At 47.8% G+C, this 13,739-nt stretch overlaps 1 protein-coding gene across 6 annotated transcripts in view; it reads right to left on the bottom strand.

Annotated features, from left to right (window-relative positions):
- CYFIP1 (cytoplasmic FMR1 interacting protein 1) overlaps positions 1-13,739 on the bottom strand; it is a 414,017-nt gene that overhangs the window by 291,721 nt on the left and 108,557 nt on the right. For all 6 annotated transcript variants that reach the window (XM_063953279.1, XM_063953277.1, XM_063953278.1 and 3 more), the window contains exons 4-6: positions 13,600-13,677; positions 1,384-1,485; positions 880-1,061 (exon numbers count right to left, since the gene is read on the bottom strand). In XM_063953279.1, the coding sequence (XP_063809349.1) occupies positions 880-1,061; positions 1,384-1,485; positions 13,600-13,677 (362 nt within the window). The remainder of the gene's footprint in view (positions 1-879; positions 1,062-1,383; positions 1,486-13,599; positions 13,678-13,739) is intronic.

Raw genomic sequence — 13,739 nt, 5'->3', positions numbered from 1 at the left:
TTATATTCAGCAGTGTCCTAAATATTCTGTAACAAGGTAAATTTACATTTGTGTACACATCTGTCATATTCAACCAGATCTCGTGCTGTAACTATCTCAGCAAAAAGCTGTTGTGCAGCATTCATTACAGTTTACATACAACCAAGGACACCACAGCCCCCTCATGAGACAATGAGGCACATATTAGGATGGCAAGGTGAACACCATACCTCTTGCAAGCTGTAGTTTTAGGAATGAGTTTGGGGAACAGGGCCTCTGGGTTGGTTTGTCCTAACTGCTTTGGGCATCACATTAGAATACATAATCTAGCACTTTTTTTTAGCACCTAATTATTTTTCTACCTATATAACACATTTTAACATTATAATTATAACTTCTCGCCATTGTAACACACCTATAGTAACATATAGCTTCTGATTTTTATTTATGTAACACCAACTAACACTTTTACCTCTCACTAGTGTGATGCTTTGGGGTGGTTGGCCTCGCCTAACTTGGGGGGTCCCGTGCCCTGGACTTAAACATTAGTGTTAGGTTCCAACCACATGAGGTCACCTGGTCACTGTTGGTGGGCCCATATATTTTTGGCCAAAGATTATGCTAAGCACCTCAATTTTGCTCTATGTTAGATGGCAGAGTTTATTATAATTATTCTGATTAGCAGTTCCTAGATAGTGTGCATCAGCATGTTTTTTTCTGTGTGGAACTGCAAGCTAAAAGTGCAAACTAAATAGCACTTATTATTATGTTTGGAATTATGGTGTGTAGTACAAGGTGTTCCACTTTCCCCCAACACACACACACACACACACACACACACACACACACACACACACACACACACACACACAGAGTAGGGTGGCAATGTGAACACCATACCTCTTGTAAGCAGAATGATCATTTTTTACACTACACTTCATGTTTTTGAGCTCATCCAAAACTGCAAACATATTGATGAATTTGCCAAGAGTCAGTAAATAAGCTTCAGAAACAAAGTCTTTCCTTCTTTCTGCGTGGCACAAGCGTTTCACTTCAGCACAGAAGCGCTCAGTAGCATTTCTCTGTTAGCAAAACAAAGTAAAAGATTAGACACATACTGTCACTGCTTCATTTAATATAATACTCAGGTTATATTAAAGTTCTGACTGGAACCCAACATCTCTCAGTCTACTGGTAGAAAGGAATGGATACAGTATGTGTGGATTATGACTGCCTATGTGCACTTAACACAAGTCCTTGGCTGCAGAGTAGAGCAGAACATTAATAATATATGCTCATTAATTCTGTAAAAACATTATGCATCATTAGGCAAAATTGAAACATATAACTAAAAAAAACCAATAATGACTTTTTGAATTAAATATGAAGCACAGGAAAAGGTACCTGGAAGTACATGAAATTCATCAGTTTGGTGACCTCTGGTTCCAACACTTCTACAGTCTTCTCATAGATTTCTACACGATTAGGTTGCTCATTACATTTGACCTTCAGAAAGGTAAAAGAAAAAAAATTGATCAGCGGCTTTCTCTTACAGACCAAAACAAATACTTCTCGCCAGACGACAAAGCAGAAGCCAAAGATTTGGGGTCTTATTTAGAGGTGGACGCAATGCAGATATTTGCGGATATAAGCAATTTTTTTTTGGACTGCTCTTCACAGCCACACTGCATACGTGCATCTATTAGCGACAGCGGACGCGGCAAGGATTTGCAAAGTGATTGACATTCTAGTGCATTTATGGGTAGTAATAAGGGGGCTTCATAAATGTGGGCACGCCATGAGCATTTTCTGGGCATGCCCCAGCCAGAGGCTGCAACTTTCTTTACGCACATTAATGTTTAATGTAATATAGGACAAATCAAGGGTTTAAAAGATACATAATAATAAGAATTTACTTACCGATAATTCTATTTCTCATAGTCCGTAGTGGATGCTGGGGACTCCGAAAGGACCATGGGGAATAGCGGCTCCGCAGGAGACTGGGCACAAAGTAAAAGCTTTAGGACTAGCTGGTGTGCACTGGCTCCTCCCCCTATGACCCACCTCCAAGCCTCAGTTAGGATACTGTGCCCGGACGAGCGTACACAATAAGGAAGGATTTTGAATCCCGGGTAAGACTCATACCAGCCACACCAATCACACCGTACAACTTGTGATCTGAACCCAGTTAACAGCATGATAACAGAAGGAGCCTCTGAAAAGATGGCTCACAACAACAATAACCCGATTTTTGTAACAATAACTATGTACAAGTAATGCAGACAATCCGCACTTGGGATGGGCGCCCAGCATCCACTACGGACTATGAGAAATAGAATTATCGGTAAGTAAATTCTTATTTTCTCTAACGTCCTAGTGGATGCTGGGGACTCCGAAAGGACCATGGGGATTATACCAAAGCTCCCAAACGGGCGGGAGAGTGCGGATGACTCTGCAGCACCGAATGAGAGAACTCCAGATCCTCCTCAGCCAGGGTATCAAATTTGTAGAATTTAGCAAACGTGTTTGCCCCTGACCAAGTAGCTGCTCGGCAAAGTTGTAAAGCCGAGACCCCTCAGGCAGCCGCCCAAGATGAGCCCACTTTCCGTGTGGAATGGGCTTTTACAGATTTTGGCTGTGGCATGCCTGCCACAGAATGTGCCAGCTGAATTGTACTACAAATCCAACGAGCAATCGTCTGCTTAGAAGCAGGAGCACCCAGCTTGTTGGGTGCATACAGGATAAACAGCTCCAGCCGTCCTGGAAACATATATTTTCAGGGCCCTGACTACGTCCAGCAACTTGGAATCCTCCAAGTCCCTAGTAGCCGCAGGCACCACAATAGGCTGGTTTAAGTGAAATGCTGAAACCACCTTAGGGAGAAATTGAGGACGAGTCCTCAATTCTGCCCTGTCCGTATGAAAAATTAGGTAAGGGCTTTTATAGGATAAAGCCGCCAATTCTGAGACACGCCTGGCTGAAGCCAGGGCTAACAGCATTACCACTTTCCATGTGAGATATTTTAAGTCCACAGTGGTGAGTGGTTCAAACCAATGTGATTTTAGGAATCCCAAAACTACATTGAGATCCCAAGGTGCCACTGGAGGCACAAAAGGAGGCTGTATATGCAGTACTCCCTTGACAAACGTCTGAACTTCAGGAACAGAAGCCAGTTCTTTTTGGAAGAATATTGACAGGGCCGAAATTTGAACCTTAATGGACCCTAATTTGAGGCCCATAGACAGTCCTGTTTGCAGGAAATGCAGGAAACGACCCAGTTGAAATTCCTCTGTAGGGGCCTTCCTGGCCTCGCACCACGCAACATATTTACGCCAAATACGGTGATAATGTTGTATGGTTACATCCTTCCTGGCTTTGATCAGGGTAGGGATGACTTCATCCGGAATGCCTTTTTCCTTCAGGATCCGGCGTTCAACCGCCATGCCGTCAAACGCAGCCGCGGTAAGTCTTGGAACAGACATGGTCCCTGCTGGAGCAGGTCCTTTCTTAGAGGTAGAGGCCACGGGTCTTCCGTGAGCATCTCTTGAATTTCCGGGTACCAAGTCCTTCTTGGCCAATCCGGAGCCACGAGTATAGTCTTTACTCCTCTCCTTCTTATGATTCTCAGTACTTTTGGTATGAGAGGAAGAGGAGGGAACACATAGACTGACTGGTACACCCACGGTGTTACCAGAGCGTCCACAGCTATTGCCTGAGGGTCCCTTGACCTGGCGCAATATCTGTCCAGTTTTTTGTTGAGGCGGGACGCCATCATGTCCACCTTTGGTTTTTCCCAACGGTTCACAATCATGTGGAAGACTTCTGGGTAAAGTCCCCACTCCCCCGGGTGAAGATCGTGTCTGCTGAGGAAGTCTGCTTCCCAGTTGTCCACTCCCGGAATGAACACTGCTGACAGTGCTATCACATGATTCTCCGCCCAGCGAAGAATCCTTGCCACTTCCATCATTGCCCTCCTGCTTCTTGTGCCGCCCTGTCTGTTTACGTGGGTGACTGCCGTGATGTTGTCCGACTGGATCAACACCGGCTGACCCTGAAGCAGAGGTCTTGCCTGACTTAGGGCATTGTAAATGCCCCTTAGTTCCAGGATATTTATGTGAAGTGACGTTTCCATGCTTACATACAAGCCCTGGAAATTTCTTCCCTGTGTGACTGCTCCCCAGCCTCTTAGGCTGGCATCCGTGGTCACCAGGACCCAATCCTGAATGCCGAATCTGCGGCCCTCTAGGAGATGAGCACTCTGTAACCACCACAGGAGAGACAGCCTTGTCCTTGGAGACAGGGTTATCCGCTGATGCATTTGAAGATGCGATCCGGACCATTTGTCCAGCAGATCCCACTGAAAAGTTCTTGCGTGGAATCTGCCGAATGGAATCGCTTCGTAAGAAGCCACCATCTTTCCCAGGACCCTTGTGCATTGATGTACTGACACTTGGCCTGGTCTTAGGAGGTTCCTGACTAGGTCGGATAACTCCTTGGCTTTCTCCTCCGGGAGAAACACCTTTTTCTGTACTGTGTCCAGAATCATCCCTAGGAACAGCAGACGTGTCGTCGGAATCAGCTGCGATTTTGGAATATTTAGAATCCATCCGTGCTGTCGTAGTACTACTTGAGATAGTGCTACTCCGACCTCTAACTGTTCTCTGGACCTTGCCCTTATCAGGAGATCGTCCAAGTAAGGGATAATTAAGACGCCTTTTCTTCGAAGAAGAATCATCATTTCGGCCAATACCTTGGTAAAGACCCGGGGTGCCGTGGACAATCCAAACGGCAGCGTCTGAAACTGATAGTGACAGTTCTGTACCACAAACCTGAGGTACCCTTGGTGAGAAGGGCAAATTGGGACATGGAGGTAAGCATCCTTGATGTCCAGAGACACCATATAGTCCCCTTCTTCCAGGTTCGCTATCACTGCTCTGAGTGACTCCATCTTGAACTTGAACCTTTTTATGTAAGTGTTCAAGGATTTCAGATTTAAAATGGGTCTCACCGAGCCGTCCGGCTTCGGTACCACAAACAGCGTGGAATAATACCCCTTTCCCTGTTGTAGGAGGGGTACCTTGATTATCACCTGCTGGGAATACAGCTTGTGAATGGCTTCCAATACCGCCTCCCTGTCGGGGGAGACGTTGGTAAAGCAGACTTCAGGAACCGGCGAGGGGGAGACGTCTCGAATTCCAATTTGTACCCCTGAGATACTACCTGCAGGATCCAGGGGTCCACTTGCGAGTGAGCCCACTGCGCGCTGAAATTCTTGAGACGGGCCCCCACCGTGCCTGAGTCCGCTTGTAAGGCCCCAGCGTCATGCTGAGGACTTGGCAGAAGCGGGGGAGGGCTTCTGTTCGTGGGAAGAGGCTGTTTGCTGCAGTCTTTTTCCCCTTCCTCTGCCCCGGGGCAGATATGAGTGGCCTTTTGCCCGCTTGCCCTTATGGGGACGAAAGGACTGAGCCTGAAAAGACGGTATCTTTTTCTGCTGCGAGGTGACTTGGGGTAAAAAGGTGGATTTTCCAGCCGTTGCCGTGGCCACCAGGTCCGATAGACCGACCCCAAATAACTCCTCCCCTTTATACGGCAATACTTCCATATGCCGTTTGGAATCCGCATCCCCTGACCACTGTCGCGTCCATAATCCTCTTCTGTCAGAAATGGACATCGCACTTACTCTTGATGCCAGAGTGCAAATATCCCTCTGTGCATCTCGCATATATAGAAATGCATCCTTTAAATGCTCTATAGTCAATAATATATTGTCCCTGTCCAGGGTATCAATATTTTCAGTCAGGGAATCCGACCAAGCCACCCCAGCACTGCACATCCAGGCTGAGGCGATTGCTGGTCGCAGTATAATACCAGTATGTGTGTATATACTTTTAAGGATATTTTCCAGCTTCCTATCAGCTGGTTCCTTGAGGGCGGCCGTATCAGGAGACGGTAACGCCACTTGTTTTGATAAGCGTGTGAGCGCCTTATCTACGCTAGGGGGTGTTTCCCAACGCGCCCTAACCTCTGGCGGGAAAGGGTATAATGCCAATAATTTTTTAGAAATTAGCAGTTTTTTATCGGGGGAAACCCACGCTTCATCACACACCTCATTTAATTCATCTGATTCAGGAAAAACTACGGGTAGTTTTTTCACACCCCACATAATACCCTTTTTTGTGGTACTTGTAGTATCAGAAATGTTCAAAACCTCCTTCATTGCCGTGATCATGTAACGTGTGGCCCTACTGGAAAATACGTTTGTTTCCTCACCGTCGACACTGGAGTCAGTGTCCGTGTCAGTGTCTGTATCGACCTGAGGTAACGGGCGTTTTATAGCCCCTGACGGTGTTTGAGACGCCTGTACAGGTATTAACTGATTTGCCGGCTGTCTCATGTCGTCAACAGTCTTTTGTAAAGTGCCGACACTATCACGTAATTCTTTCCATAAGACCATCCAGTCAGGTGTCGACTCCCTAGGGGGTGACATCACTAACACAGGCAATTGCTCCGCCTCCACACCATTTTCCTCCTCATACATGTCGACACAGCGTACCGACACACAGCACACACACAGGGAATGCTCTGACAGAGGACAGGACCCCACTAGCCCTTTGGGGAGACAGAGGGAGAGTTTGCCAGCACACACCAGAGCGCTATATATATATACAGGGATAACCTTATATAAGTGTTTTTCCCTAATATAGCTGCTGTATATATTAATATGCCAATTTAGTGCCCCCACTCTCTTGTTTTACCCTGTTTCTGTAGTGCAGGACTGCAGGGGAGAGTCAGGGAGCCTTCCTCCAACGGAGCTGTGAGGAAAAAATGGCGCTTGTGTGCTGAGGAGATAGGCTCCGCCCCTTTTTCGGCGGCCTTTCTCCCGCTTTTATGTGGAAAACTGGCAGGGGTTAAATACATCCATATAGCCCAGGAGCTATATGTGATGTATTTTTAGCCATTTAAGGTATTTTCATTGCGTCCCAGGGCGCCCCCCCCCCAGCGCCCTGCACCCTCAGTGACCGGAGTGTGAAGTGTGCTGAGAGCAATGGCGCACAGCTGCGGTGCTGTGCGCTACCTTATTGAAGACAGGACGTCTTCTGCCGCCGATTTTCCGGACCTCTTCACTCTTCTGGCTCTGTAAGGGGGCCGGCGGCGCGGCTTCGGGACCCATCCATGGCTGGGCCTGTGATCGTCCCTCTGGAGCTAATGTCCAGTAGCCTAAGAAGCCCAATCCACTCTGCACGCAGGTGAGTTCGCTTCTTCTCCCCTTAGTCCCTCGATGCAGTGAGCCTGTTGCCAGCAGGTCTCACTGAAAATAAAAAAACCTATTTAAACTTTTACTCTAAGCAGCTCAGGAGAGCCACCTAGATTGCACCCTTCTCGTTCGGGCACAAAATCTTAACTGAGGCTTGGAGGAGGGTCATAGGGGGAGGAGCCAGTGCACACCAGCTAGTCCTAAAGCTTTTACTTTGTGCCCAGTCTCCTGCGGAGCCGCTATTCCCCATGGTCCTTTCGGAGTCCCCAGCATCCACTAGGACGTTAGAGAAAAGTAAATGAAAGACTGAACACTTCCTGCCTAGCAACTGAGTATATATTTTTCAGGGCAGTTGCTAGCTACAGCAACATTAAATGCAGTAATGGCAAAAATGGGACAGCAGTCCGGAAGAACTCGCAACACAAACTGGCACCATAATAATAATAATAATAATAATAATAAAATAAGATTTTAAACCTACTGGTAAATCTATTTCTTCTAGTCCGTAGAGGATGCTGGGAACTCCGTAAGGACCATGGGGTATAGACGGGCTCCGCAGGAGATAGGGCACCTAAAAAGAACTTTTACTATGGGTGTGCACTGGCTCCTCCCTCTATGCCCCTCCTCCAGACCTCAGTTAGAGAACTGTGCCCAGAGGAGATGGACAATACAAGGCAGGATTTAGAAATCCAAGGGCAAGATTCATACCAGCCCACACCAATCATACCATGTAACCTGGATCATACATAACCAGTTAACCGTATGAACAATAACTAACGGTCAAAGACCGATTCCAACTGTAACAGAACCCTTATGTAAGCAACAACTATATACAAGTCTTTCAGAGTTTCCGCACTGGGACGGGCGCCCAGCATCATCTACGGACTAGGAGAAATAGATTTACCGGTAGGTTTAAAATCTTATTTTCTCTTACGTCCTAGAGGATGCTGGGGACTCCGTAAGGACCATGGGGTTTATACCAAAGCATCCAATCGGGCGGGAGAGTGCGTATGACTCTGCAGCACCGACTGAGCAAACGCTAGGTCCTCATCAGCCAGGGAATCAAACTTGTAGAATTTAGCAAAAGTGTTTGACCCCGACCAAGTCGCCGCTCGGCAAAGCTATAATGCCGAGACGCCTCGGGCAGTCGCCCAAGAAGAACCCACCTTCCTAGTGGAATGGGCCTTAATCGAATTTGGTACCGGCAATCCAGCCATAGAATGAGCCTGCTGAATCGTATTACAGATCCAGCGAGCAATAGTCTGCTTCGAAGCAGGTGCGCCAATCTTATTAGCAGCATACAGGACAAACAGAGCCTCTGTTTTCCTAATTCTACCCGTCCTGGCTACATAAATCTTTAAGGCCCCGACTACGTCCAGGGATCTGGAATCCTCCAGGTCACTTGTACCCACAGGCACCACAATAGGTTGATTCATATGGAATGAAGAAACCACTTTAGGCAAAAATTGCGGACGTGTCCTCAATTCAGCTCGATCCACATGAAAAATCAAGTAGGGGCTCTTGTGTGACAAAGCCGCCAATTCTGACACTCGCCTTGCTGATGCTAAGGCCAACAACATGACCACCTTCCAGGTAAGAAATTTCAACTCAACCTTGTTAAGCGGTTCAAACCAGTGTGATTTTAGAAACTGCAACACCACGTTCAGGTCCCATGGTGCCACTGGAGGCACAAAAGGGGGCTGGATGTGCAGCACTCCCTTTACAAACGTCTGGACTTCTGGAAGAGAAGCCAATTCCTTCTGAAAGAAAAATCGGGAGAGCTGAAATCTGTACCTTAACAGAGCCTAATTTCAGGCCCATATCCACTCCTGTCTGTAGGAAGTGGAGAAAACGACCCAGATGAAAATCTTCCATAGGTGCATTCTTGGTCTCACACCAAGACACATACTTTCGCCAGATACGGTGATAATGTTTTACCGTCACCTCCTTCCTAGCCTTTATTAAAGTAGGGATGACCTCTTCCGGAATCCCCTTTTTCGCTAGGATTCGGCGTTCAACCGCCATGCCGTCAAACGTAACCGCGGTAAGTCTTGAAATACACAGGGCCCCTGTTGCAACAGGTCTTCCCTCAGAGGAAGAGGCCAGGGATCTCCTGTGAGCATCTCTTGTAGATCCGAGTACCAGGCCCTTCGAGGCCAGTCTGGGACAACGAGTATCGTCTGTACTCTTCTTCGTCTTATGATCCTCAACACTTTTGTGATGAGAGGAAGAGGAGGAAACACGTAGACCGATTTGAACACCCACGGTGTTACCAGAGAGTCTACTGCTACTGCCTGAGGGTCCCGATACCTGGCACAATACCTCCGAAGCTTTTTGTTGAGGCGTGACGCCATCATGTCTATTTGAGGAGTTCCCCAAAGACGCGTTACGTCTGCAAAGACTTCTTGATGAAGTCCCCACTCTCCTGGATGGAGATCGTGTCTGCTGAGGAAGTCTGCTTCCCAGTTGTCCACTCCCGGAATAAAGACAGCCGACAGAGCGCTTACGTGATTTTCCGCCCAGCGAAGAATCCTGGTGGCTTCCACCATCGCGACTCTGCTTCTTGTCCCGCCTTGGCAGTACACATGACCCACTACTGTGACATTGTCTGATTGAATCAGAACCAGTAGTAGGTTTCGAAGAAGACTCTCCGCTTGTCGAAGGCCGTTGTAAATGGCCCTGAGTTCCAACACATTGATGTGTAGACAGGACTCCTGGTCTGACCACAGTCCCTGAAAATTTCTTCCTTGTGTGACTACTCCCCATCCTCGGAGGCTCACGTCCGTGGTAACCAGGATCCAATCCTGAATTCCGAACCTGCGACCCTCCAGCAGGTGAGTACTTTGCAACCACCACAGGAGGGACACTCTGGTCCCTGGGGACAGAGTTATTTTCCGATGTAAGTGCAGATGGGACCCGGACCACTTGTCCAGAAGGTCCCATTGAAAAGTCCTTGCATGGAACCTTCCGAAGGGAATGGCCTCGTAGGCCGCCACCATTTTTCCCAGAACTCGAGTGCATTGGTGAACTGACACCCTTTTCGTTTTTAGCAGGTCTCTGACCATGTTCTGGATGTCCAGGGCTTTCTCCAGTGGGATTAAGACCTTCATTTGTTCCGTATCCAGTATCATACCTAGGAACGTTAGCCGAGTTGTCGGAATCAACGGTGACTTCGGTAGATTTAGAATCCAACCGTGTTGCTGGAGCACTCTCAGAGAGATTACCACTCTGCTCAGCAATTTCTCTCTGGATCTCGCTTTTATTAGGAGATCGTCCAAGTATGGGATAATTGTGACTCCATGCTTGCGCAGGACCACCATCATTTCCGCCATTATCTTGGTGAAAATCCTCGGGGCCGTGGAAAGCCCAAACGGCAACGTCTGAAATTGGTAATGACAATCCTGTACAGCGAATCTCAGGTATTCCTGATGGAGGGAATATATGGGGACATGAAGGTACGCATCCTTTATGTCCAGAGGCACCATAAACTCTCCCTCCTCCATATTGGCTATTATCGCTCTGAGTGATTCCATTTTGAATTTGAATCTTTTTATGTACAGGTTAGGGACCACAAATAGGGTTGAGTAGTAACCTCCTCCCTGCTGGTTCAGGGGAACCCTGATTATTACTTGCTGTAGACACAGCGTTTGAATTGCAGCTAAGACTACATTCCATTCCGATGTGTAAGCTGGTAGGGCCGATTTGAAAAATCGGCGCGGGGGCACCTCCTCGAATTCCAGTTTGTAACCCTGGGAAACTATTTCCAACACCCAAGGATTCAGGCCTGAGCTGACCCAGGCCTGGCTGAAAAGTCGAAGACGTGCCCCCACCGGTGCGGACTCCCTCAGGGGAGCCCCAGCGTCATGCTGTGGACTTTGGAGTAGCCGGGGAAGACTTTTGTTCCTGGGCACCTGCCGAAGCAGGTGCTCTTTTGCCTCTGCCCTTACCTCTGGCGAGGAAGGAGGATCCCCGACCTCTTCTGGGCTTGTGCGACCGAAAGGACTGCATCTGATAGGGTGGTACTTTCTTTTGCTGTTGGGGAATAAATGGTAAACAGTTTGATTTACTTGCTGTAGCTGTGGAAACCAGGTCCGTCAGCCCATCCCCAAACAATACATCTCCCTTATAGGGTAGAACTTCCATATGTTTTTTGGAATCTGCATCACCCGTCCATTGGCGAGTCCATAAGGATCTTCTTGCAGAGATAAACATGGCATTGGCCCTAGAAGCCAGCAAACCAATGTCCCTTTGAGCATCCCTCATAAATAAGACTGCGTCTTTAATATGGGCTAGAGTTAAGAATATAGTATCCTTATCCATCTTATCAAAATCAGCTGTCAGCTCATCTGTCCAAGCTGAAATCGCGCTACACACCCATGCCGACGCAATTGTCGGTCTAAGAACTGCTCCAGTATGAGAATAAATAAACTTTAAGGTAGTCTCTTGCCTGCGATCTGCAGGGTCCCTAAGGGCAGCTGTGTCAGGAGACGGTAGCGCCACTTTCTTGGACAAGCGCGTCAGGGCCTTGTCCACAGTGGGAGGTGATTCCCAACGCTCCCTGTCCGGTTTAGGGAAGGAGTATGCCATATAAACTCTTTTGGGTATCTGCGGTCTCTTTTCCGGAGTCTCCCAAGCTTTTTCAAAGAAATCATTTAGTTCATGAGATGTGGGAAAATTTATAATCAGTTTCTTTCCCTTAAACATGTGCACCCTTGTGTCGGAGACCGAGGGTTCATCCGCAATATGCAACACATCCCTTATTGCCACAATCATACACTGAATGCTTTTTGTCACCCTAGGGTGCAATTTCACTTCGTCATAGTCGACACTGGAATCAGAGTCCGTGTCGGTAGTAGTGTCTTGTGTTAAGGGACGCTTTTGAGACCCCGACGGGCCCTGTGAATCGGTCCAATCCGAGGATTGACCCCCTGATGTCCCCCCTAATTCAGCCTTATCGAGCCTCTTATGTAAGGATGCCACACTTGCATTCAACATATGCCACATGTCCATCCATTCCTGAGTCGGCACAACCGACGGGGACACACCACTCATTTGCTCCACCTCCTCCTTGGAAAAGCCTTCCGCTTCAGACATGTCGACACCACGTACGGACACGCCACACACACAGGGATTAACCTATAAGAGGACAAAACCCCAACCAGGCCCTTAGGAGAGACAGAGAGAGAGTATGCCAGCACACACCCAGCGCTTAATAACACTGGAAAAATATGACCAGATAGCGCTTTTATATATATATAAAATGACCAGATTCCCACTCACTGCGCTCAAAATGCCCCCCTCCTCTTTTTTCCAGCCTGAATGTTCAGCAGGGGAGAGAACAGGGAGCCAGCGTTTTCCTCATGCAGCTTCTGTGGAGAAAATGGCGCTGGTTAGTGCTGGGTATCAAGCTCCGCCCACCCGACGACGGGCTTCGGTCCCGGTGATTTTTTTTATAGAAAATGGCGGGGGATCGTAGAATTACTGCCCAGCAGCCTAATCTACCTGGTCAGTGCCCAAATGTGAGGTTTATTGCTGCCCAGGGTGCCCCCCCCTGCGCCCTGCACCCTTCAGTGCTGCTCTGTGCGTGTGAATGGGAGCAATGGCGCGCAGCTTACCGCTGCGCACCTTACCTCATGAAGATCTGATGTCTTCTGCCGCCTATGATGTCTTCTGCCTTCTCATACTCACCCGGCTTCTATCTTCGGCATCTGTGAGGAGGACAGCGGTGCGGCTCCGGGACGAACCCCAGGTGAGACCTGTGTTCCAACTCCCTCTGGAGCTATTGGTGTCCAGTAGCCTTAGAAACAGAGCCCAACCGTTAAGCCAGCCCTGCTTCTCTCCCCTCAGTCCCACGATGCAGGGAGCCTGTTGCCAACAGGACTCCCTGAAAATAAAAAACCTAACAAAATTCTTTTTCAACAGAAAACTCTGGAGAGCTCTCTGCAGTGCACCCATTCTCCTCTGGGCACAAGATCTAACTGAGGTCTGGAGGAGGGGCATAGAGGGAGGAGCCAGTGCACACCCATAGTAAAAGTTCTTTTTAGGTGCCCTATCTCCTGCGGAGCCCGTCTATACCCCATGGTCCTTACGGAGTCCACAGCATCCTCTAGGACGTAAGAGAAATAATAATACTACTAAACTTGGCCAAAATTTTATGAAACATGGCTAATAGTACAGTATGCAGTTAAACATTTTGGTTTTAACTCAAATAGCCTGAAAAACATCCAGTGCGTGCTTCATTACCATCTTCATTTCAAGTCAGAATAGCCCGAATGGCTCTACCTCTCATAGAGGGCGAGTGAGGAGAGAGACAAACATAGGAGAACTATATTTCCCATAAAGTCTGGATGTGTATAAAGAATTACCTGTGGTATAGCTCTTGAACAGCTTCTCCATGTGTAAAGCATAATGGCATATTCCTGTCCTTCTTCCAGCATTACATTCTGTAAAAGTCAAGATTTTACATTATAAAATCATCTTCTCAAATCCTGAGATATACAAAGAA

The sequence above is a fragment of the Pseudophryne corroboree genome, chromosome 2 (genome assembly GCF_028390025.1).
Source record: "Pseudophryne corroboree isolate aPseCor3 chromosome 2, aPseCor3.hap2, whole genome shotgun sequence".
In the NCBI taxonomy this organism is placed as follows: Eukaryota; Metazoa; Chordata; class Amphibia; order Anura; family Myobatrachidae; genus Pseudophryne; species Pseudophryne corroboree.
This window is presented reverse-complemented; position numbering and strand designations above follow the sequence as displayed.